Source organism: Phyllobates terribilis, unplaced genomic scaffold (genome assembly GCF_046119375.1).
Source record: "Phyllobates terribilis strain yellow unplaced genomic scaffold, ASM4611937v1 Scaffold_13__5_contigs__length_258822181, whole genome shotgun sequence".
Classification (NCBI taxonomy): domain Eukaryota; kingdom Metazoa; phylum Chordata; class Amphibia; order Anura; family Dendrobatidae; genus Phyllobates; species Phyllobates terribilis.
This window is the reverse complement of record NW_027362773.1, coordinates 196,503,707-196,530,980: the sequence shown is the minus strand read 5'-3', so window position 1 is coordinate 196,530,980 and position 27,274 is coordinate 196,503,707. Positions and strand designations below refer to the sequence as shown.

Here is a 27,274-nt window from a genome sequence, read left to right as displayed (position 1 = left end):
CAGGTCTTTGTCTCTCTACAGGAAGTAGGGGAATGGGTCTTTGTCTCTCTACAGGAAGGGGGTCAGGTCTTTGTCTCTCTGTCTATAGGAAGAGGGGAAGGGTCTTTGTCTGTCTATAAGAAGAGGGGGTGGGTTTTTGTCTGTATATAGGAAGAGGGGGAGGGTCTTTGTCTGTTTATAGGAACAGGGGGAGGGTCTTTGTGTATAGGAAGAGGGGGAGGGTCTTTGTCTGTCTATAGGAAGAGGGGGAGGGTCTTTGTCTCTCTATAGGAAGAGTGGGGTCTTTGTCTCTCTATAGGAATAGGGGGAGGGTCTTTGTCTGTCTATAGGAAGATGGGGTGCGTCTTTGTGTATAGGAAGAGGGGGAGGGTCTTAGTCTGTCTATAGGAAGAGGTGGAGGGTCTTTGTCTCTCTATAGGAAGAGTGGGGTCTTTGTCTCTCTACAGGAATAGGGGAGGGTGTTTGTCTATAGGAACAGGGGGAGGGTCTTTGTCTGTCTATAGGAAGAAGGGGAAGTTCTTTGTCTCTCTACGGGAAGGGTATGGGTCTTTGTATTTGTAGAGCAAGAGGGGAACGGGTCTTTGTCAGGTCTTTGTATCTCTATAGGAAGAGGGGGAGAGACTTTGTATCTCTATAGGAATAGGGGGAGGGTCTTTGTATGTCTATAGAAAGAGGGGGGGTCTTTGTCTGTCTATAGGAAAAGGGGGAGGGTCTTTGTCTCTGTACAGGAAGAGGGGGAGGGTCTTTGTCTCTCTATAGGAAGATGGGGAGGGTCTTTGTCTCTGTACAGGAAGAGGGGGGGTCTTTGTCTCTCTATAGGAAGAGTGGGGTCTTTGTCTCTCTATAGGAAGAGGGGGAGAGTCTTTGTCTATCTATAGGAGGAGGGGGTGGGTCTTTGTGTATAGGAAGAGGGGGAGGGTCTTTGTCTATAGGAGGAGGGGGTGGGTCTTTGTGTATAGGAAGAGGGGGAGGGTCTTTGTCTGTCTATAGGAAGAGGGGGAGGGTCTTTGTCTGTCTATAGGAAGAGGGGGAGGGTCTTTGTCTCTCTATAGGAAGAGTGGGGTCTTTGTCTCTCTATAGGAATAGGGGGAGGGTCTTTGTCTGTCTATAGGAAGATGGGGTGCGTCTTTGTGTATAGCAAGAGGGGGAGGGTCTTAGTCTGTCTATAGGAAGAGGTGGAGGGTCTTTGTCTCTCTATAGGAAGAGTGGGGTCTTTGTCTCTCTACAGGAATAGGGGAGGGTGTTTGTCTATAGGAACAGGGGGAGGGTCTTTGTCTGTCTATAGGAAGAAGGGGAAGTTCTTTGTCTCTCTACGGGAAGGGTATGGGTCTTTGTATTTGTAGAGCAAGAGGGGAACGGGTCTTTGTCAGGTCTTTGTATCTCTATAGGAAGAGGGGGAGAGACTTTGTATCTCTATAGGAATAGGGGGAGGGTCTTTGTATGTCTATAGAAAGAGGGGGGGTCTTTGTCTGTCTATAGGAAAAGGGGGAGGGTCTTTGTCTCTGTACAGGAAGAGGGGGAGGGTCTTTGTCTCTCTATAGGAAGATGGGGAGGGTCTTTGTCTGTGTATAGGAAGAGGGGGAGGGTCTTTGTCTGTCTATAGGAAGAGTGGGGTCTTTGTCTCTATTTAGGAATAGTGGGAGGGTCTTTGTCTGTCTATAGGAAGAGGGGGTGGGTCTTTGTCTGTGTATAGGAAGAGGGGGAGGGTCTTTGTCTGTCTATAGGAAGAGGGGGAGGGTCTTTGTCTCTCTATAGGAATGGGGGAGGGTCTTTGTCTGTCTATAGGAAGAGGGGGAGGGTCTTTGCCTATAGGAAGAAGGGGAGCGTCTTTGTCTGTCTATAGGAAGAGGGGGAGGGTCTTTGTCTGTTTATAGGAAGAGGGGGAGGGTCTTTGTCTCTGTACAGGAAGAGGGGGAGGGTCTTTGTTTCTCTATAGGAAGAGTGGGGTCTTTGTCTCTCTATAGGAATAGGGGGAGGGTCTTTGTCTGTCTATAAGAAGAGGGGGTGGGTCTTTGTCTGTGTATAGCAAGAGGGGGAAGGTCTATGTCTGTCTATAGGAAGAGGGGGAGGGTCTTTGTCTCTCTACGGGAAGGGGATGGGTCTTTGTATTTGTACAGGAAGAGGGGAACGAGTCTTTGTCAGGTCTTTGTATCTCTATAGGAATAGGGGGAGGGTCTTTGTCTATAGGAAGAGGGGGAGAGACTTTGCATCTCTATAGGAATATGGGGAGGGTCTTTGTCTGTCTATAGGAAGAGGGGGAGAGTCTTTCGCTCTCTACGGGTAGGGGGATGGGTTTTTGTCTCCCTACAGGAAGAGGGGGGTCTTTGTCTCTATAGGAAGAGTGGGGTCTTTGTCTCTCTATTGAAATAGGGGGAGGGTCTTTTCTGTCTATAGGAAGAGGCGGTGGGTCTTTGTCTCTTGTAAGGTTGCAGCTGGACAGGTTGTGGATGAGAGGTATGTGTCCCCGAGGTGCCAATCTTCCGGAGAAGCAGGCTACAGCACACATAGTGCTGATAGGTAGTTAATGGGCTCGGATTAAAGGGCCGGGTTTTACGAGCAGCTGAAAGATCTGGGGGGGATCAGCTGCTCACTTACCTCCAGTCCAGGTCTTAGAAGGCTTGATTTAAGACAGCTGCGCCTGTCTCAGTCTGTTTGTGTGTTGTGCAAGGTGAGCAGGCTTGCAGGTGCTGCTCAGACGTTGCTGAAGGCAGAGCAAAAAACTTCATTTAAATGGCTGAGGCCGTGCTGTATGGACTGGTTAATTTGAGTTTTGTTTTGTTTGTTTGAAACTGTGGACTGAAACACTGTGTGAACCTGTACCTACCTCTAACACGGCTGAGTACAAATCCCTACACTCTCTACAGGAAATGGGCAGGTCTTTGTCTATAGGAAGAGGGGGGGTCAGGTATTTTTCTCTCTACAGAAAGAAGGGGAATAAGTCTTTGTCTCTCTACAGGGAAGGAGGTCAGGTCTTTGTCTCTCTATAGGAAGTAGGGGAATGGGTCTGTGTCTCTCTACAGGGAGGGGGTCAGGTCTTTGTCTCTCTACAGGAAGTAGGGGAATGGGTCTTTGTCTCTTTACAGGAAGGGGGTCAGGTCTTTGTCTCGCTACAGGAAGTAGGGGAATGGGTCTTTGTCTCTCTACAGGAAGGGGATCAGGTCTTTGTCTCTCTACAGGAAGTAGGGGAATGGGTCTTTGTCTCTCTACAGGGAGGGGGTCAGGTCTTTGTCTCGCTACAGGAAGTAGGGGAATGGGTCTGTGTCTCTCTACAGGGAGGGGGTCAGGTCTTTGTCTCTCTACAGGAAGTAGGGGAATGGGTCTTTGTCTCTCTACAGGGAGGGGTCAGGTCTTTGTCTCTCTACAGGAACTAGGGGAATGGGTCTTTGTCTCTCTACAGGGAGGGAATCAGGTCTTTGTCTCGCTACAGGAAGTAGGGGAATGGGTCTTTGTCTCTCTACAGGGAGGGGGTCAGGTCTTTGTCTCTCTACAGGAAGTAGGGGAATGGGTCTTTGTCTCTCTACAGGGAAGGGGTCAGGTCTTTGTCTCGCTACAGGAAGTAGGGGAATGGGTCTTTGTCTCTCTACAGGAAGGGGGTCAGGTCTTTGTCTCTCTACAGGAAGTAGGGGAATGGGTCTTTGTCTCTCTACAGGAAGGGGATCAGGTCTTTGTCTCTCTACAGGAAGTAGGGGAATGGGTCTTTGTCTCTCTACAGGGAGGGGGTCAGGTCTTTGTCTCTCTACAGGAAGTAGGGGAATGGGTCTTTGTCTCTCTACAGGGAGGGGGTCAGGTCTTTGTCTCTCTACAGGAAGTAGGGGAATGGGTCTTTGTCTCTCTACAGGAAGGGGGTCAGGTCTTTGTCTCTCTACAGGAAGTAGGGGAATGGGTCTTTGTCTCTCTACAGGGAGGGGGTCAGGTCTTTGTCTCTCTACAGGAAGTAGGAGAATGGGTCTTTGTCTCTCTACAGGAAGGGGGTCGGGTCTTTGTCTCTCTACAGGAAGTAGGGGAATGGGTATTTGTCTCTCTACAGGGAGGGGGTCAGGTCTTTGTCTCTCTACAGGAAGTAGGGGAATGGGTCTTTGTCTCTCTACAGGGAGGGGATCAGGTCTTTGTCTCTCTTCAGGAAGTAGGGGAATGGGTCTTTGTCTCTCTACAGGAAGGGGGTCAGGTTTTTATCTCACTAGAGGAAGAGGGGGCATGTTTTTGTCTCTCTACAGTAAGTGAGGGTGTATTCTTGTGTTCTTATAGAGTATGGGGGAGGTTCTTTGACTTTCTGCTTTTGCTTTCCTGTTTGTCAAACTTCATACAAGTATAGTAGAGATGTGGGCTTTCAGTTTGGCGTAGGCAAACCATTAGAAAATGCCAGGAGCAAGGCATGCTTGGGTGTGAAGGAAAGGATGGTCCAGTTCATATAGTACTGGTAGAATACTAGCAAAGACAAACCACATACCACCTAATAGTTGATGGCAACCTACATAGCATGAGAATTGGGACAGTTTAGAATGGTATGTGCACCAAAATCAGTTTTAACTTGTTCTGAGGGATGAGGACAGCAGGACTATACTTCCCTACATTTTTGTGGAAAAGGAGAAGCATGTTTTAAGGACTTTAATGAGAAATTTACTATGTAGACTCAAATTTACCATCATGTTTTCTTGTCAATTTAATAATAACACCAAGTAAACTTTTTCCTTCTACACCCCTCACCTTCCACTTTTGTGTAGGGCTTCCACTTGTAGAACCACCCTCGGAATGGCTTGCTGTTGTATTCAGCACACTGCTGAGCGCGGAAGTCTGGAGTGTTCAGGGGACAAGCCTGTGTGTTACAAATCTGATAAATACGGCTGGAGCCCTGGCAGTATTTCCCTCCATGCTGAGGCCTATAATAATAAAAAACATTGTGTTATTAGACTTTTTTAAAAGTGATTGGTGTGTTTAGCTTCACAATTCAACCGGATCAAGAGAAATTTGGTGTCTTACACTGGATTACTGCAGAACCTCTCCTGATACTTCACTCCGGCACCACAGTCTCTGGAACACTGCGACCAGTCTGACCAATCTGACCATCCTCCGTTAACTGGTCTTGGTCCATTGTCTCCAAATCTCACGCACTGTCCCCTTCGACACCACTAAGTTGAGTCAAGTCAAGTGTAAAGAATTATTTTATTATTTCCCACGAAGAGTAAAAACATTTAGTAGCATTATGGATAATATTACAGAACAGTAGAATTTGCAAGCCACTTTCTACCATAATGAAACATCTTACCATATTTAGACCGCAGACTGTACCCTCTGCTGCTGGCATGAACTTTGTCTCACACCTGTGTCCAGATTTGTGACACCACAGAGACTTGCAAATATCCTAAAGCAAAAAGTAATATATGTGATATGCCTTTCCATTCTTCAAGGTATCATAAGAGTAGGTGAGTATCTATGCAACCACTATATCTTGCAAGTTAAGGTCAATTACTCTCAGCTCCAGTGCCAACGCTCTGGTTGACCTAACTAGCGCTCTCGGAGTCCAAACTGGTCTGTGTTTACTTCCTTGCTTTGATGATGTCACTTACATCTACATAACTTCTACAGCCAATCACTTGCCTCAGTGATGTCATGACGTACATGACAGCATCACCGCAGTGATTGGCTACCGAGGTCTTATGCATGTTCGGCATTGCTACACGGAAGTAACAAAAAAAGACTGGAGGGGACCATCGGTATGTTAGAACCGAATCAGTGAGGAATTGGATAAGTGGTTATTGGTTACTTTTCTATTTTGGCAACTTTTCTGCTTATCTAATTTTTTAGAACCTTGAACAAGCTTTTTAAAGCTCATGGGCTCACTACTGACCAACATAGTGTTGATACACTTAAAGGGGTTAGGCTACAAGTCTGCAGTCACTCTATGTGACTGCAGACTTGTGAATCCTCACAGCGAATGCACTGCGTACTGTGAGGATTCTCCAGTGCCGGCGGCAAGGTCGGTGGGTGCTTGATCACAGTTATGTGATTTGCATACATGCGGTCACATGCCGACTAGATGAGAGCAGCTTCACTCAATGCAAGTGCATTAAAGGGGTTGTCCACTACTTTGACAATGATTCCCTCTTCGCAGCAGCCACCGGCCGGAAGTCCTTACCCGCGGTGCTTGGCTGTCCATCTGTAGTGGCCGCCGCTTGTAACTGCACATCCACCTCCTATTTAATTGAATGGGAGGCGGATGTGCAGCTACAAGCAGCGGCCACTACAACTTGACGGCCAAGCACCGCAGGTAAGGACTTCCGGTGGGTGGCCGCTGCCGCCGATAACAGCTGATCGGTGAGGGTGCCATGTGCGGTACCCCGGGCGATCATACATTTATGACCTATCCATCAATGTCAAAGTAGTGGACAACTTCTTTAAGTGAGGCCAGACACAGTCTAGTCGCAATGTGGCCAAAGTATGCAAATCGCATGACCACCCGCTCCCAGCGCTGGCACCGGAGAAGCCTGAGGCCAGATAACCCCTTTAATTCGGAATAATAAAATGCATTTGGGAGACCTTACAGATGATGCAGCAGCCAACTCATTCACTTTGTATCAGCTGTACAAAGTGCATAATAGTGCTAAGCTATCTCCATTGAGCACTGCAGCCATCAAAGTTGGAAGCTGCTACATCGGTATTACTTGTATTTTTTTGCAGTCCCTGTACTAAACCGGAAAGAATAACAGACTAAAGTGCCAGAAGTAGAGTTGGTGGAAATCAATTTTCAACTTGTCACTCCATCGACCACAAGAGTAATCTGTGGCTGTAGGGTGGAAGTCGTGAAAATCGTCTCTTACCCGATGGCATCCGCAGCTCTTCTTTTGATAAGCCGGCCTAGCGCGATGTCATGTGTGCGTCACGCCAAAAAAATTCCGTCACGCAAAGCCACCTAATCAAAATAAGAGACGTGGATTCCTTTGGTAAGAGGCATTTCTCTCGGCTATTTTCCAGCAGCCGGAGATCACTGTCGTGGCCACTAGACCAAATCAAATGGACCCGCACCAACTCTAACCAGAAGAAAACATTCTTGTACCCTTTTTAAAGGATGGGCACAGAAAAAAATGTAATGGCACCAACAGGGCCTCCCGTCCGAAGCCTTTTTTTGGGAATTCAAATGGAACATTCAGTGGAAGAGGTAAAATGTGGTTGGCTCCTAAGATGGAAGAAGAAGTAGAAAACCAAAAATATAATTGATGACACATATAATATATAGTTTTTAGCCCCTTCTCAAATCATTTGGAGAGTAATGCAATGCAGCAGAAGGCCAAATTTTGTTCTTTTCCGAATTACCAAAGGGTTTATGGAGTTATCTGAAAATCCTATTAGTAATGCAGAATAGCCTTGGCTATAGGAAAGACATGATAAGAGTTGACATACCTTTACAAAACTCAGGCTACATTGCTTTGCTTTTGGTCCAAATTGCCATTTACATTGAGTGTCAGCATCATAGATCTGTCCGGGCAGCTTCTCAGGATACTGGAAATGTCCTAATTGCTTTGGCTCATCAACAAGACAGGAGGATTGAGCTGTGCTGTGATGGAATTCAGTGTGAATGATTTCCTCATAGACATGGGTAACTGGTTTACATTCGGTTGAGTCATGCTTTATCAAATGACAATTTAGTGAAATTGATCCAATTTTAACCAAAGCAGATGGGATTGCAATGTAAAATTCTACATCACTAAGACTTTAACTCAATTTACTGTTCTTCTAACATCCAAATGAATCTGAATTTATTTACTGTTACTGCGGAAAATGTCAGAAATATACAGAGAATATGATATTTTATATTATAATTTGTTCAAAAATGTGAACATGGCCAAGTATGTTCTTAAAGCTATTACTAGTATTCCAGCCATTACTATTTATCAGTCATCTACAGGGTCACTTGGGGTCTGATGATCATGAAACCCAATGATCTATAGAACTGTACAGTATGTCCAAATGAGGAGGAGATATTTAAAGAGGAAATTTCACAAAATTTTTTTAATTTAAACTGAGTACCTTCTCCAATTGCATCTTGTTGACTGATTCTGGAACAGTTTTTCTTTTCTCCTGTACCTCTTCGTTACAAAGTTATGCCCCTCAGAAATAATGGTACAAATTTTCCCTTCGACAAACTGGGCGTGTACCACAATACTTCTCTGTAGGTGTGGCCGAATTCTGATTGGCCAGTGTCAGAGAAAGAATAGCAAACTGTCACAGATAAGTTCTGTGGTGCACGCCCAGTTTGTTGACTGGAAAATATGCATCATTATTTCCAAGGGGCATAACTTTGGAATGGAGGGGCACTGAAAAAAAAAAACTGTTCCAGAATCAGTAGAGAAGCAAAAATTTGAGGAGGTACTCCGTTAAAATTACAAAATCTAGTGAAAGTTACTCGTTAAAGGACAAGCATATGTCCCAACTCCAAATCTATGGTAGGTACAAAAAACATAGAGTGAGCATACTCAGCCTGTTCCATATCGCCTTTAGTGTAAGTGCTCGGCTTTTGCTCCATACAACTGTAGCCATAATATTAGGAAGAAACTAGGCACTCCCTGTTTTAGCAGTTCATGGAGGTTTCCAGTTGCCTAACCAAGCTAAATCCAAAACCAAAGAAATGAGCCAGAGCATTTATGCTCCAGCTCATTTCTTTGGTTTTGTTGTAGTTTCTTGCACTTTATACAAAAAGGGGTGTGGATTCCTTCTTTTGGCTAGACATTACATCTATATAATTTCCTATTGGAAAGTGTCTTAACAGTTCGGTCCATGTCCTCCTCTCCCCTGCATTGAGGTCGGCTGACACACGGTAAGGTTTTAGTACCGGAGATAGGATGATCCCAACTGGGTATACCTTTCCAGGATGGGATGACTTTTACACTTTTTTATCACAATAGGGTTAACTAAGTACCGTATGTTATTTACATGTACAATTACTAATTACTTTTTTACTTTACTACAGGGTATATGCTCATTTTGTTTTTACCAACTACATCCATTAAAATTGAAATATTCCATTTATGATCTTTTTGGTCTAATAACTTAAAATAATACTATTATATGGAACATAAAAGGGAGTTTTAATTCTTAATTAACTTGTGACATGCCATTATGACCCAAGTGGAGCCCCCCAAGTGGGCTTTGCTTCTCATTAATGTAAATGCCTTTGACACCAATAATGATAAGTTTTGCTAATAATTTAAAGGGAACCTGTCCCACTGAAAATTAATTCCAATCTGTAGGCAGCAAGTTATAGAGCAGAAGGAGCGGAGTAGATTGATCCTTAATTTTGTGTTAAAAAATTCAGTATAAATTGTATTTTATCAAACTAATTCTCTGCTTATTATATATGAGTAGGACCGCCCACTGGACTCCTAAGTTTACAATGTGCAGAGATTTTGATCAATGAAATTAAAGTTCTACTGAGCCTTTTATCACAAAATTATACATCAATCTTCACAGCTCCTCCTGGACTAAATAATGCAATCTGTATTTTTAATTTGACATGTTCCCCTTAAGCCCCCTTAAATACAAGTCTCATACCCATGGGTCTATGAAATTAAAAAACAAGAGCAAATACCAATCAGATTCCAGTTGTCCTATTTCACCTGTTCAAAACCCTTCCCAGAACCTGAGACATCCTTACATTATATGGCCAACCCATTGACTAAACTGCGTAATGCTTAATTTCTCCTGTGGTGGCGCTGTAGCAATGTTGAAACTTTCTTCCAGGTTCCCTAACTTTTTACAGCTGATCACTGTGGGTCTCAGAAGTAGGGTACCATGTGATCAGCTTATCCTTGTAGGACTTTACTTACAAAAAGGGTTTGTCCAAATCGGACAATAGCAAAATGGAGTCGAGAACAAAAGAAAGGGAAGAAATTATCACTATGAAGCTGATAATCCAACTGGAGCTCATTTTTAGGTAACACCAGATGCATCATGTCATTCTTTGGCCGGGAACTTTACAAGGAATGAGAACATATGGTTCTATGGGTCATGGGAATTTTTTAGATTCATCCCAACATGTACAGAAGAGTCCAGTCTTCCAAGATGTTCCAACATGCTCAGAAATTCTGCTAAGTCGTTAACAGGAAACAGGAGGAAAATGGAAGGTGTTAGTTAAAAGCAACACCTGGAGATGGAAACAAAAGGTCATTTTTTTCAGAATTGTTCAACTTTCAGAAAACAAGAAGACCATCTGGTTTGATCTTCTTCAGCGGTAACACGATGCAGGCTTGGGACCAACTTTGACAGAATCGATAGATATAGGGACTAATAAAGTTGCAAGTTAAAATCCTACTGGAATTCTTTAGAGCTTCATTATCACATGCAAATCTCAGAAACTCAACAGACTAATTGAAAAAAATATCCAGGCAGCTTTTGTCAGTCATTCAGTCATCCTCACCTGAGGAACTCCTTCAGGTACTGTCTACTGCAGGCTGACCAGGAAAACACACCATTGTTTCCAGACAAAGTGGGAGACATGATGTTACCCTCAGCCTTTCTGCAAGGATTTCCTTCCCCATCATGAACCATTCCAAAACTAATAAAAAAAAGTGATAATATTAAGTATATAATGAATTAATTACTGTATGTATTGAATATTAAAATTACATTTTCAAATATTCACTAAGCAATAGTGTGCACAGATATAGGAAAATGACAATCGGTAAATTAAATAATGTATTTGGTATCCCCTTAAAGAGTAACTAAACTTTTATTTTATTTTTTATTTTAATAATTTTGTCAAGCATGAAAAGTTATGCAACTTTGTAAATGACTTTTTTAAGGAATTTGTCTTTATTCCTGCAAAAAAAAAATGGATATAAGTGGCTTTCAAATCCCAGTCTATTCCCCTGTCTTCAACTGCATTGATATCAGAACGTCCTCATTTGGAGTACAGATGATGGCTCCTGTCTTCTCCTCTGAGAAGGTCCGGACTGTCCAACAGAATAGGGGAATCCTCCGGTAGGCCGCCCCTATGAAGGAGTGCTAATGAGTATGGCTATTACACTTGATTCACTAAGTGCAGAAAAAGGTAAAATCTAATCATTCATTAAACAAGCTAGCCAAATTAATATTACATAGAAACCAAAGTAAATTTGTGTACTAGAATCAGGTTATTTTTGCATGTAGCTGAACAGTGGACTCCAAAAATCAATGTTACTGGTGGACCTTTGCCAACCCAGTCTGACACTGTCTCTGACTATTCTACCTATCAGAACAATCTCCTGCAGCAGCTTATCCCCAGAGTTAATGAGACACAGGAGATGAGCTGACCCATCACTGCTATCATCTGTACTCCAAAATCAATGCAGAAGAAGGAAAAAAAATAAACAGGGGAAAAGCACGGTTTTGAAAGCCACTTGCTTGCAATTTTTGTCAAAGTAATGAAGAAAAATCCTCTAATTGATTCTAAAAGTTTCATAACTTTCCATGCTGGAGAAAATGACAAAAAAAGTTTAGTTATTCTTTAAATCTAGATGATAGTAAAGGTGGGTAATTTAAGGATGGGGAAACACCCATTTGACTAAGAGAATGTTAACACACAGTTGTCAATCTCATGTACAGTATATATATAATAATAATAATAATTTTTATTTCTTTAGCGCCAACATATTCCGCAGCACTTTACATTATATACAGTGGGTACGGAAAGTATTCAGACCCCTTTAAATTTTTCACTCTTTGCTTCATTGCAGTCATTTGGTAAATTCTAAAAAGTTCATTTTTTTCTCATTAAAGTACACTCTGCACCCCATCTTGACTAAAAAAAAACCAGAAATGTAGAAATTTTTGCAAAAATGTATTAAAAAAGAAAAACTGAAATATCACATGGTCATAAGTATTCACACCCTTTGCTCAGTATTGAGTAGAAGCACTCTTTTGAGCTAGTACAGCCATGAGTCTTCTTGGGAATGATGCAACAAGTTTTTCACATCTGAATTTGGGGATCCTCTGCCATTCCTCCTTGCAGATCCTCTCCAGTTCCGTCAGGTTGGCTGGTGAACGTTGGTGGACAGCCATTTTCAGGTCTCTCCAGAGATGTTCAATTGGGTTTAGGTCAGGGCTCCGGCTGGGCCAGTCAAGAATGGTCACAGAGTTGTACTGAAGCCACTCCTTTGTTATTTTAGCTGTGTGCTTAGGGTCATTGTCTTGTTGGAAGGTGAACCTTCGACCAAGTCTGAGGTCCAGAGCACTCTGGAAGAGGTTTTCATCTAGGATATCTCTGTACTTGGCCGCATTCATGTTTCCTTCAATTGCAACCAGTCGTCCTGTCCCTGCACCTGAAAAACACCCCCATATCATGCATGATGCTGCCACCACCATGTTTCACTGTTGGGATTGTATTGGGCAGGTGATGAGCAGTGCCTGGTTTTCTCCACACATACCGCTTAGAATTATCACCAAAAAGTTCTATCTTCATCTCATCAGACCAGAGAATCTTATTTCTCATAGTCTGGGAGTCCTTCATGTGTTTTTGAGCAAACTCTATGCCGGCTTTCATATGGTTGGCACTGAGGAGAGGCTTCCGTTGGGCCACTCTGCCATAAAGGCCCGAATGGTGGAGGGCTGCAGTGATAGTTGACTTTGTGGAACTTTCTCCCATCTCCCTACTGCAACTCTGGAGCTCAGCCACAGTGATCTTGGGGTTCTTCTCTACCTCTCTCACCAAGGCTCTTCTCCCACGATTGCTCAGTTTGACTGGATGGCCAGGTCTAGGAAGACTTCTGATGGTCCCAAACTTCTTCTATTTAAGGATTATGGATGCCACTGTGCTATTAGGAACCTTGAGTAATGCAGAAATTCTTTTGTAACCTTGGCCAGATCTGTGCCTTGCCACAATTCTGTCTCTGAGCTCCTTGGGCAGTTCCTTTGAGCTCATGATTCTCATTTGGTCTGACATACACTGTGAGATGTGAGGTCTTATATAGACAGGTGTGTGCCTTTCCAAATCAAGTCCTATAAGTTTAATTAAACGCAGCTGGACTCCAATGAAGGAGTAGAACCATCTCAAGGAGGATCACAAGGAAATGGACAGCATGTGACTTAAATATGAGTGTCTGATCAAAGGGTCTGAATACTTATGACCATGTGATATTTCAGTTTTTCTTTTTTTAAAAATTTGCAAAAATTTCTACATTTCTGTTTTTTTTATAGTCAAGATGGGGTGCAGAGTGTACTTTAATGAGAAAAAAAAAGAACTTTTTAGAATTTACCAAATGGCTGCAATGAAACAAAGAGTGAAAAAATTAAAGGGGTCTGAATACTTTCCGTACCCACTGTATATACAGGGTTGGACTGGCCCACCAGAGAACCGGAGAATCCTCTGGTGGGCCGTGGCTTCTCCTTAAGGAAAGTTCATAGTGCAAACCTTGCAGCTGCTACGGGGCTTTTGAGTGGGGGAGAAAAGTGGGCCCTCAGAATCAAATCCTCTGGTGGGTTCAATGGTCTTCAGTCTTGCACTGAATATATATATATATGCATGCACAATAAGTTATGAATGAGTAATGTACTTACTTGTGACCAGACTCATGAGCAATAGTAAATGCCAGGCCTAAACCTGTGTCTTCGTTAATGGTACAACTGCGATATTTGCTGCACATGCCATTAATTGGTGCAAAACCTGATAAAACAAATAAAAATACATAATCCTGATCAATCTATCTGCAAAAATGATTACATCATCATGTCATAAAATATACAAAGTACTGCCAGAATTTAAGGAAATGTTATAACATTAATTAAAAAAAACTGTGGAAACTAAACTAAAACTTTAATTAAAAGGAGAACAGAACTAAGTCTAAGTCAATATTTTAGAATTCTTCTGGATTCATTATGGAATATTCACCTAAAGTATCACAAGGTTCATTTTTCCAAGAGCAGATATCCAATCCTGTCAACAAAATGGCGTGATCGTGTCTTTTTCCATTCTTTCCTAGAAGAGCAGATTGCCATTGACAGAAATTATTTAAGGATTGATCGGCATGGTGAGTGATCTTTAGCCCCGCCTGAAAACATAAGGTGGAAAGGGTTCATTAATCGTATTAATGTAGACAAGAAGTTCTAATTACTAGTGGTTGATTCAACAATCAGTGTCTTGTTATTATATATTTTGGAAAAAATGTAAAAGATTTTTTTAGACATTCAAAAATTGAGCCAAGGGGGAGGGATTACATAAAATAATGAAAAACATCACATACCTCTTAAATACCCTGCTGTTACTTTACCACCACACTGGGCCTTCTGCCAATCAGTCCTGTAATGATGCCATCCCTAACTACTTGTCACGGGTGTGTCAGATGTGATAGGCAGTCGCTCTGCATCTGGCTGCAGAAGGTCACTGCGTTTGGCATTGCAGACATCTTCTTAAATCCTACTCAGTTTTGGACCCAGCGGCAACCTCTTTCCTGCTTTGACTGACACATCCTGGTCTGGGTGCTTATAAACTGTCAGTCTGCTGCAGGGAGTCACCGGTGATATTCACATTTTCCCTTGTGAAGGCTTGGAGATATAGCAGTCGGCTCGCTTACTCTCTGGTGCCCTTGGAGGGCGTTTGGTGTTATCTCTCTGGTGTCTGCTCAAGCTAAGTTTTCCCCCTTTGTTTGTCTCCCTTGTTGTCTTTAGTTTATAGTGGGGACTGACCAGTGCTCACCCCCCCTCCTTATCCAGGGTCTAGATCTAGGGATATACAGGGCTTAGGTTTCCTGCTCGGCGATTGGAGTGGAACCAATATAGGAACGGTAGGGGAGGCAGGGTGTTATTAGATTAGCCTAGGGGTCTCCACTCCTCCTTTCCCTTGTGACTGGGCTTCCTTCCCCTCATCCCTTCGTGTTGCACTTAGTCTTTCCCACATTGTGCGTGACAATGTGGTGATGTGGTGATGTACCACTGAGGTCAGTGATTGTCTGCAGCAATCAAATTTTATAGTTAGGAATGTTACTGCAGAAGGACAGACAAGTAGGATGCACCAGATTAGCGTCACTTTTACGTGATTATGCCTTTTCCCTTATGGATTAATTAATCCAAAAAATCAATTATCATGAGTGAGATGAATTCCGGACAAAGAAAGGTCCTCTTTAAGTCTTTCACCTGGATTATTTTACTTAAACTGAGCACCTCCTCCAATTTCTGCTCCACTGATTCTAGAACAGTTTTTCTTTTTCTTCTGTGTTTCTGTGTCCCTGTCACGGGTGTATCAGAGGTGGCAGTTGGTGGCAGGAGATCCCTATGTTTGGCATAACAGACAACTTCTTAGATGAGAGGCTGTCTCTAGGACCTATCAGCTACCTCCCTCTGGTAATTAGCTCCCTGGCCTGGGTGTATATATATCTGGTGTGTCTGAGAGGGAGGTGCCGGCTATATTCATTTCTACTTGTGAAGGCTTTAGCAAGAGCAATACTTCGTCTTCTCTGGAGCTTGAGGCTGAGTTCGCATTTGTATGGAGTCGTCTAAAGCTAAGTATTCTCCCCTTGTTTGTCTACCCTTGTTGTCTATAGAGTTTATTGGAGATCGACTAGTGCTCATCTCCTCCCATCCCTAGCCTTAGCCATACGCCAGGGAAAGACAGGGCGAGGCACGCATGCGGTGATTGCTGAAGAGGCAATATAGGGACTGTAGTTGAGAAAGGGTGACACTAGACCAGACTAGGAGTTCTCCACTTCCCCCTTGCCCAGTGTGTCTGGGCTCCCTTTCCCTCTTCCCTCTGTGTTGCACTAAGTCTTTCCCACACCTGGAGTGACAGTCCCACCCTTCCAAAGTTGTGCACCTTAATAATTATGGTGAAAATTCTCCTTTTAAGCAACTGGGCATGTACCACAGAATTCCTTGTGGGTGTGTGCTTTTTCTCCTCTGATGCTGGCCAATCAAAACACATGCCCACAGAGAAATTTTGTGGTACACGCCCAGTTATTTAAAGGGGATATTTGCAACAATATTATCGAGAGGCATAACTTTGGAACAGAGGGGCACAGAAGAAAAAGAAAACCTGTTCCAGAATCAGTGGAACAGCAGCAATTTGAGGAAGTAATCAGTTTTAAATTAATAAATAAAAAATTAAATTAAATTAAAAAAAATCCAGTGAAGGATCTTCTTTAAGCCTTGTAAGCCAGTTTTGATAAAGGCACACTGAAGTAAGATGTGCCAGATTCATTAAGAGGAGTGCACTTTTTAATGAATTTGGAGTCATGACACTTCTCTTTTAAGCATCACCCACACCAGACAGCTGATTTAATCAATCATCATGTGCCTTTAACAGTGTGCTCCACCTGCGTCTGTTAACCTGTTAAATGCCGTTGTCAATCTCTGACACCGTCATTTAACACTCGCCGACAGAGGTGCGCATCATTCCTCGCTCCTATCGGCGCGCCCATGGCGTGACCATGGGGTGCCAACAGGTTGTAATGACTACAAAGCTTCTGCTGAAGACCCCCGTGCCTGTCACTATAGGGGTCTTCATTACGAGCCTGACACTACGATCCTCCTGTGTAAGCCGGCCCGTGGCCGGTGTTCACGGGTGATCGTGACTTCTGCTATACATAGCAGTGCTGATGCACCGCTATGTATATCATAAGCAATCAGACGATCGCAGCTTCAAGTCCCCTAAGGGGACTATTAAATACAGTTAAATGTGGAAAAAAAAGTTTTTAAATCTGAAAAAATATATATATATAAATAAAAGTTCAAGTCACTCCTCTTTGCCCCATTCAAAATAAAACAATTAAAAAATATACAGTATATAGACACATATTTGATATCACAGAATTCAGAAATGTTAAATCTATAAAAATCTAAAATAAATTAATCTGATCGGTACACAGCGTAAAGAAAAAAAATTAAAAACATCAGAATTGTGTTTTTTTGGTAGCATTGCAATAAAATACAATAAGAGGGTATCAAAACATCGTATCTACCCCAAAATGGTATCAGTAAAAACGTCAGTTCAGGGCACAAAAAATAAGACATCGCAAAGCCCCATAATCAATAAATGAAAATGCTATGGTTCACGGAAAGGGGGTATAAAGTTATGTCCTCACCATAGATATGACTACTATCAATTTAAGAAATGTTACTCCCTCTATTATTCCATTTGAGGGTATCAATTAACCTCAGTTGCATTGGAGTGAACCCCAAGATAGTCAAGGGACTTTCTCGTGAGGAGGAAGAAAGGAAAGTGGTCGTATGCCCTGGCCAGAATGTCAACTTACATGCCACCATGCATTTACTACCCCACTTGTATTTATAGCCCTCTTATTCAGATGTACTCTCACTCTCAAAAAGTCAAAAAATTTGGGTGATGTGATATACTGTATCCGGATCACGAACCCGGAAAAACTTACTGGTTCCTCTTCCAAAAGAAGTAGACTCACAACAACAATATTAATGTCACTTCCAATGGTCCCATCCTTAAATAGACTAGATACCTAAATAGACAGAAGAAAAATTATAGTTATTGGGACATTCTCTGCCTTTATATAAATCCCTACTATTATAATTCATAGAATGATACATTTAAATGATAAAATCTGTTAAAGGAATTGTTCAGCTGTGAACTTAAAAATTTGGGGTCTATAGGTGATGCTTGTCTACTATTTATTTTGCCTAGATCTTGGTCTTAGGTGTTTTTGGAGCAGCTTTTAAAGAGCCAAGTTGTGGCTATAACTTAACTACAACATTTATAGAAGTCTAAGACACGCCTCCTGTGTTATGATTGGTTTAAGCTGCTGTTCTTTCCTTCCTCTCTGCAGTTCTGCCTCCTCTGATTGGATACTGGGTCCAAAGCCCACCAGGAAGTCAGTGTATGAACTGGTTTCTGGTATAATAAGTGCATAATTAATAAAAAATATAGCAGATTACAAAACCATCATTAAGAAAATAAAATAATTATTAGGAAACCAGGAAGGTCACACAGTCACTTGGTAACAAAGTAAGAAATTCAAAAAGCTATTGGCTCACCATGTTCATCACTGTCAGTATGTAGGTGGTCACCCCTTCCTTGCCATGTTTCTCCACCATTTTTTTATCAGCAACTACAAGGGTTTCAACAACCAAACTCCCACTGTGCTCAGATTTTATTGCAGAACGTTTAGATCGAGATAGATGGACATAATCATCTGGCTTTAATTTGGTATGGCTTCTGTTTAGATCTAGAAATTAACACATGTTTAACCTTGTTATACATCTTGTTCCAGATAGATAGATAGATAGATACAATGGCTTGTGAAAGTATCCCACCCCCCTCTTGGCACTTTTTGTGTTTTGTTCCCTCCCAACCTGGAATTTCACTGTTTTTTTTAGGGTTTCCATCAGTTCATATAAAGAACATGCCTACAACTGGGAACATTTGGTTTTCTTTTTATTGTGAAGCAAACAACAAATAGGACAAAATAACTGAAAACTTCAGTGTGTATAACTATACACCTCCCTAAAGTCAGTACTTTGTAGAGCCTCCATTTTCAGCAATTACAGCTACAAGTTGCTTTGGATAAGTCTCTATGAGCTTTTCACATTTTGCCACTTGGATTTTTGCCCATTCCTCAAGGCAAAACTGCTCCGACTCCTTCAAGTTAAATGGTTTCGTCTGGTAAACAGCAATCTTCACGTCTGACCACAGATTCTCAATTGAATAAAGGTTTGGGCTTTGACTAGGCCACTCCAAAACATTTACATGTTTCCCCTTAAACCATTCGAGTGTTGCTTTAGCAGTATGCTTTGGGTCATTGTCTTGTTGGAGGTGAACCTCCATCCCAGTCTTAAATCACTGACAGACTGAAACAGGTTTTGCTCAAGAATATCCCTGTATTTCACAACTTCCATCTTCCCCTTGACTCAGACTATTTTCCCTGTCCCTGCTGCCTAAAAACATCTGTACATGTATGATGCTGCCACCACCATGTTTCACTGTGGGGATGGTGTTCTTGGGATGATGAGATGTGTTAGTTTGGCATCAGACATTGAGTTTACCTTGGTAACCAAAAAGTTCAATTTTGATTTCAACTGACCACAGCACCTTCCTCCATACATTTGAGGAGCCTCCTACATGTATTTTGGCAAGCTCAAAACAAGCCTTACAGTTTTTGTGTTTATGTAAAGGCTTTTTTCTGCCCACTCTTCCATAAAGGCCATCTTTATGGAATATGGCTTATTGTGGTCATATGGACAGATACTCCAGTCTCTGCTAGGGAACTCTGCAGCTCCTTCAGGGTTACTTTTGATCTCTGTGCTGCTACTCTGATTAATGCCCTCTTTGCCCAGGCTGAGTGTTTTGGTGGCCAGCCCTGTCTTGGCAAGTTTCTTCTAATATCATGTTCTTCCATTTGATGATAATGGATTTGATGGTGCTCCTGGGGATCATCAGAAATTGGAATTTTTTTATAACCGAACCCTGACTTGTACTTCTCAACAACTTTGTCGCTGACTTGTTTGGAGATCTCTTTGGTCTTCATGGTGGTGCATCTTGCCTAATGGTGTTGCAGATTCTGTGGCCTTTCAGAAAACGTAAAGTGTATATACTGACAGACCAAGTGACACTTAGATTGTGCACGGGTGGACGTGCTGTCACTAAGCATGTGACTTATGAAGGTAATTGCTTCCACCAGAAATTTTTAGACAAGCAAGGGGGAGAGGCGGGTTGAATACTTTTGCAAGCTACTGTATTGTTTATGTGGCAGTAATGCAGTATATAAGTACAGTCTATATGGCAGTAATGCAGTATACAAGTATAGTTTACATGACAGTAATGCAAATTATAAGTATAGTCTATAGGCAGTAATGCAGTATATAAGTATAGTCTATATGGCAGTAATGTAGTATATAAGTATAGTCTACAAGGCAGTAATATAGTATATAAATATAGTCTATATGGCAGTAATGTAGTATATAAGTAAACTCTATATTACTATATTACTGCCACATAGACTGTACTTATATACTGCATTATTACCATATAGACTATACTCATATAAATTATTACTGCCATATAGACTATACTTATATACTATATTACCGCCATATAGACTATACTTATATACTGCATTACTGCCATACAGTAATGTAGTATATAAGTATAGTCTATATGGCAGTAATATAGTATATAAGTACAGTCTATATGACAGTAATGCGGCATATAAGTATAGTCTATATGGCAGTAATATAGTATATAAGTATCGTATATGTGGCAGTATATAAGTATAGTCTATATGGCAGTAATGTAGTATATAAGTACAGTCTATATGACAGTAATGTAGTATATGAGTATAGTTTATATGGCAGTAATGTAGTATATAAGTATAGTCTATATGGCAGTAATGTAGTATATAAGTATGGTCTATATGACAGTAATGTAGTATATAAGTATAGTCTATAGGCAGTAATGCATTATATAAGTATAGTCTATAGGCAGTAATGCAGTATATAAGTATAGTCTATAAGGCAGTAATATAGTATTTAAATATAGTCTATATGGCAGTAATGTAGTATATAAGTATACTCTATATTACTGCCACATAGACTGTACTTAAATACTACATTACTGCCATATAGACTATACTTATATACTGCATTACTGCCATATAGACTATACTTATATACTACATTACTGTATGGCAGTAATGCAGTATATAAGTATAGTCTATATGGCAGTAATGTAGGATATAAGTATAGTCTGCATGGCAGTAATATAGTATATAAGTATAGTCTATATGGCGGTAATGTAGTATATAAGTATAGTCTATATGGCAGTAATGCAGTATATAAGTATAGTCTATATGGCAGTAGTGCAGTATATAAGTATAGTCTATATGGCAGTAATGTAGTATATAAGTATAGTCTGTATGGCAGTAATATAGTATATAAGTATAGTCTATATGGCGGTAATGTAGTATATAAGTATAGTCTATATGGCAGTAATGCAGTATATAAGTATACTCTATATTACTATATTACTGCCACATAGACTGTACTTATATACCGCATTATTACCATATAGACTATACTCATATAAATTATTACTGCCATATAGACTATACTTATATACTATATTACTGCCATATAGACTATACGTATATATTGCATTACTGCCATACAGTAATGTAGTATATAAGTATAGTCTATATGGCAGTAATATAGTATATAAGTATAGTCTATATGGCAGTAATATAGTATATAAGTATAGTATATATGGCAGTAATGCAGAATATAAGTATAGTCTATATGGCAGTAATGCAGTATATAAGTACAGTCTATAAGGCAGTAATATAGTATATAAATATAGTCTATATGGCAGTAATATAGTATATAAGTATAGTCTATATGGCAGTAATGTAGTATATAAGTATAGTCTATATGGCAGTAATGCAGTATATAAATATAGTCTATATGACAGTAATGCAGTATATAAGTACAGTCTATATGGCAGTAATGCAGTATATAAGTATAGTCTATATGGCAGTAATGTAGTATATAAGTATAGTCTATATGGCAGTAATGCAGTGTATAAGTACAGTCTATATGGCAGTAATGTAGTATATAAGTACAGTCTATATGGCGCTAATGTAGTATATAAGTATGACCTATATGGCAGTAATGCAGTATATAAGTATAGTCTATATGGCAGTAATGTAGTATATAAGTATAGTCTATATGACAGTAATGTAGTATATAAGTATAGTCTATATGACAGTAATGTAGTATATAAGTATAGTCTATATGTCATGATTGCAGTATATAAGTATAGTCTATATGGCAGTAATGCAGTTTATAAGTATAGCCTATATGGCAGTAATGCAGTGTATAAGTATAGTCTATATGGCAGTAATGTAGTATATAAGTATAGTCTATATGGCAGTAATGTAGTATATAAGTATAGTCTATATGGCAGTAATGCAGTATATAAGTATAGTCTATATGGCAGTAATGCAGTGTATAAGTACAGTCTATATGGCAGTAATGTAGTATATAAGTATAGTCTATATGGCAGTAATGTAGTATATAAGTATAGTCTATATGGCAGTAATGTAGTATATAAGTATAGTCTATATGGCAGTAATGCAGTATATAAGTATAGTCTGTATGGCAGTAATGCAGTGCATAATTATAGTCTATATGGCAGTAATGTAGTATATAAGTATAGTCTATATGGCAGTAATGTAGTATATAAGTATAGTCTATATGGCGGTAATGTAGTATATAAGTATAGTCTATATGGCAGTAATGTAGTATATAAGTATAATCTATATGGCAGTAATGCAGTATATAAGTACAGTCTACATGGCAGTAATGTAGTATATAAGTATAGTCTAAAGGCAGTAATGGAGTATATAAGTATAGTCTATATGGCAGTAATGTAGTATATAAGTATAGTCTATATGGCAGTAATGTAGTATATAAGTATAGTCTATATGGCAGTAATGCAGTATATAAATATAGTCTACATGGCAGTAATGTAGTATATAAGTATAGTCTATATGGCAGTAATGCAGTATATAAGTATAGTCTTTAAGGCAGTAATGTAGTATATAAGTATAGTCTATATGGCAGTAATGTAGTATATAAATATAATCTATATGGCAGTAATGTAGTATATAAGTATAGTCTATATGGCAGTAATGTAGTATAAAAGTATAGTCTACATGGCAGCAATGTAGTATATAAGTATAGTCTATATGGCAGTAATGTAGTATATAAGTATAGTCTATATGGCAGTAATTTAGTATATAAGTATAGTCTATATGGCAGTAATGCAGTGTATAAGTATAGTCTATATGGCAGTAATGTAGTATATAAGTATAGTCTAGATGGCAGTAATGTAGTATATAAGTACAGTCTATATGGCGGTAATGTAGTATATAAGTATCATCTATATGGCAGTAATGCAGTATATAAGTATAGTCTACATGGCAGTAATGCTGTGTATAAGTACAGTCTATATGGCAGTAATGTAGTATATAAGTACAGTCTATATGGCGGTAATGTAGTATATAAGTATGATCTATATGGCAGTAATGCAGTATATAAGTATAGTCTATATGGCAGCAATGTAGTATATAAGTATAGTCTATATGTCATGATTGCAGTATATAAGTATAGTCTATATGGCAGTAATGCAGTATATAAGTATAGCCTATATGGCAGTAATGCAGTGTATAAGTATAGTCTATATGGCAGTAATGTAGTATATAAGTATAGTCTATATGGCAGTAATGTAGTATATAAGTATAGTCTATATGGCAGTAATGTAGTATATAAGTATAGTCTATATGGCAGTAATGCAGTGTATAAGTATAGTCTATATGACAGTAATGTAGTATATAAGTATAGTCTATAAGACAGTAATGTAGTATATAAGTATAGTCTATATGTCATGATTGCAGTATATAAGTATAGTCTATATGGCGCTAATGTAGTATATAAGTATAGTCTATATGGCAGTAATGTAGTATATAAGTATAATCTATATGGCAGTAATGCAGTATATAAGTACAGTCTACATGGCAGTAATGTAGTATATAAGTATAGTCTAAAGGCAGTAATGGAGTATATAAGTATAGTCTATATGGCAGTAATGTAGTATATAAGCATAGTCTATATGGCAGTAATGTAGTATATAAGTATAGTCTATATGGCAGTAATGCAGTATATAAATATAGTCTACATGGCAGTAATGTAGTATATAAGTATAGTCTATATGGCAGTAATGCAGTATATAAGTATAGTCTATAAGGCATTAATGTAGTATATAAGTATAGTCTATATGGCAGTAATGTAGTATATAAGTATAGTCTATATGGCAGTAATGCAGTATATAAGTATAGTCTATAAGGCAGTAATGTAGTATATAAATATAATCTATATGGCAGTAATGTAGTATATAAGTATAGTCTATATGGCAGTAATGCAGTATATAAGTATAGTCTATAAGGCAGTAATGTAGTATATAAGTATAGTCTATATGGCAGTAATGTAGTATATAAATATAATCTATATGGCAGTAATGTAGTATATAAGTATAGTCTATATGGCAGTAATGTAGTATATAAGTATAGTCTACATGGCAGCAATGTAGTATATAAGTATAGTCCATATGGCAGTAATGTAGTATATAAGTATAGTCTATATGGCAGTAATTTAGTATATAAGTATAGTCTATATGGCAGTAATGCAGTGTATAAGTATAGTCTATATGGCAGTAATGTAGTATATAAGTATAGTCTAGATGGCAGTAATGTAGTATATAAGTACAGTCTATATGGCGGTAATGTAGTATATAAGTATCATCTATATGGCAGTAATGCAGTATATAAGTATAGTCTACATGGCAGTAATGCTGTGTATAAGTACAGTCTATATGGCAGTAATGTAGTATATAAGTACAGTCTATATGGTGGTAATGTAGTATATAAGTATGATCTATATGGGAGTAATGCAGTATATAAGTATAGTCTATATGGCAGTAATGTAGTATATAAGTATAGTCTATATGGCAGTAATGCAGTATATAAGTATAGTCTATATGGCAGTAATGTAGTATATAAGTATAGTCTATATGTCATGATTGCAGTATATAAGTATAGTCTATATGGCAGTAATGCAGTATATAAGTATAGCCTATATGGCAGTAATGCAGTGTATAAGTATAGTCTATATGGCGGTAATGTAGTATATAAGTATAGTCTATATGGCAGTAATGTAGTATATAAGTATAGTCTATATGACAGTAATGCAGTATATAAGTACAGTCTATATGGCAGTAATGCAGTATATAAGTATAGTCTATATGGCAGTAATGGAGTATATAAGTACAGTCTATATGGCAGTAATGTAGTATATAAGTATAATCTATATGGCAGTAATGTAGTATATAAGTATAGTCTAAAGGCAGTAATGGAGTATATAAGTATAGTCTATATGGCAGTAATGTAGTATATAAGCATAGTCTATATGGCAGTAATGTAGTATATAAGTATAGTCTATATGGCAGTAATGCAGTATATAAATATAGTCTACATGGCAGTAATGTAGTATATAAGTATAGTCTATATGGCAGTAATGCAGTATATAAGTATAGTCTATAAGGCATTAATGTAGTATATAAGTATAGTCTATATGGCAGTAATGTAGTATATAAGTATAGTCTATATGGCAGTAATGCAGTATATAAGTATAGTCTATAAGGCAGTAATGTAGTATATAAATATAATCTATATGGCAGTAATGTAGTATATAAGTATAGTCTATATGGCAGTAATGCAGTATATAAGTATAGTCTATAAGGCAGTAATGTAGTATATAAGTATAGTCTATATGGCAGTAATGTAGTATATAAATATAATCTATATGGCAGTAATGTAGTATATAAGTATAGTCTATATGGCAGTAATGTAGTATATAAGTATAGTCTACATGGCAGCAATGTAGTATATAAGTATAGTCCATATGGCAGTAATGTAGTATATAAGTATAGTCTATATGGCAGTAATTTAGTATATAAGTATAGTCTATATGGCAGTAATGCAGTGTATAAGTATAGTCTATATGGCAGTAATGTAGTATATAAGTATAGTCTAGATGGCAGTAATGTAGTATATAAGTACAGTCTATATGGCGGTAATGTAGTATATAAGTATAGTCTAGATGGCAGTAATGTAGTATATAAGTACAGTCTATATGGCAGTAATGTAGTATATAAGTATAGTCTATATGGCAGTAATGCAGTGTATACGTATAGTCTATATGGCAGTAATGTAGTATATAAGTATAGTCTAGATGGCAGTAATGTAGTATATAAGTACAGTCTATATGGCGGTAATGTAGTATATAAGTATCATCTATATGGCAGTAATGCAGTATATAAGTACAGTCTATATGGCAGTAATGTAGTATATAAGTACAGTCTATATGGTGGTAATGTAGTATATAAGTATGATCTATATGGGAGTAATGCAGTATATAAGTATAGTCTATATGGCAGTAATGTAGTATATAAGTATAGTCTATATGGCAGTAATGCAGTATATAAGTATAGTCTATATGGCAGTAATGTAGTATATAAGTATAGTCTATATGTCATGATTGCAGTATATAAGTATAGTCTATATGGCAGTAATGCAGTATATAAGTATAGCCTATATGGCAGTAATGCAGTGTATAAGTATAGTCTATATGGCGGTAATGTAGTATATAAGTATAGTCTATATGGCAGTAATGTAGTATATAAGTATAGTCTATATGACAGTAATGCAGTATATAAGTACAGTCTATATGGCAGTAATGCAGTATATAAGTATAGTCTATATGGCAGTAATGGAGTATATAAGTACAGTCTATATGGCAGTAATGTAGTATATAAGTATAATCTATATGGCAGTAATGCAGTATATAAGTATAGTCTATATGGCAGTAATGTAGTATATAAGTATAGTCTATATGGCAGTAATGCAGTATATAAGTATAGTCTATATGGCAGTAATGCAGTGTATAAGTACAGTCTATATGGCAGTAATGTAGTATATAAGTATAGTCTATATGGCAGTAATGTAGTATATAAGTATAGTCTATATGGCGTTAATGTAGTATATAAGTATAGTCTATATGGCAGTAATGTAGTATATAAGTATAATCTATATGGCAGTAATGCAGTATATAAGTACAGTCTACATGGCAGTAATGTAGTATATAAGTATAGTCTAAAGGCAGTAATGCAGTATATAAGTATAGTCTATATGGCAGTAATGTAGTATATAAGTATAGTCTATATGGCAGTAATGTAGTATATAAGTATAGTCTATATGGCAGTAATGCAGTATATAAGTATAGTCTACATGGCAGTAATGTAGTATATAAGTATAGTCTATATGGCAGTAATGTATTATATAAGTATAGTCTATATGGCAGTAATGTAGTATATAAGTATAGTCTATATGGCAGTAATGCAGTATATAAGTATAGTCTATATGGCAGTAATGCAGTGTATAAGTATAGTCTATATGGCAGTAATGTAGTATATAAGTATAGTCTAGATGGCAGTAATGTAGTATATAAGTACAGTCTATATGGCAGTAATGTAGTATATAAGTATAGTCTAGATGGCAGTAATGTAGTATATAAGTACAGTCTATATGGCAGTAATGTAGTATATAAGTATAGTCTATATGGCAGTAATGCAGTGTATAAGTATAGTCTATATGGCAGTAATGTAGTATATAAGTATAGTCTAGATGGCAGTAATGTAGTATATAAGTACAGTCTATATGGCGGTAATGTAGTATATAAGTAT

The 27,274-nt window shown here is 38.7% G+C and overlaps 1 protein-coding gene across 1 annotated transcript in view; it reads right to left on the bottom strand.

Annotated features, from left to right (window-relative positions):
- ADAMTS18 (ADAM metallopeptidase with thrombospondin type 1 motif 18) overlaps positions 1-27,274 on the bottom strand; it is a 206,695-nt gene that overhangs the window by 64,420 nt on the left and 115,001 nt on the right. Inside the window, exons 5-13 of the mRNA XM_073659152.1 lie at positions 17,959-18,149; positions 17,343-17,426; positions 13,856-14,015; positions 13,525-13,630; positions 10,409-10,546; positions 7,396-7,549; positions 5,264-5,359; positions 4,978-5,126; positions 4,705-4,877 (exon numbers count right to left, since the gene is read on the bottom strand). Of these exons, the coding sequence (XP_073515253.1) occupies positions 4,705-4,877; positions 4,978-5,126; positions 5,264-5,359; positions 7,396-7,549; positions 10,409-10,546; positions 13,525-13,630; positions 13,856-14,015; positions 17,343-17,426; positions 17,959-18,149 (1,251 nt within the window). The remainder of the gene's footprint in view (positions 1-4,704; positions 4,878-4,977; positions 5,127-5,263; positions 5,360-7,395; positions 7,550-10,408; positions 10,547-13,524; positions 13,631-13,855; positions 14,016-17,342; positions 17,427-17,958; positions 18,150-27,274) is intronic.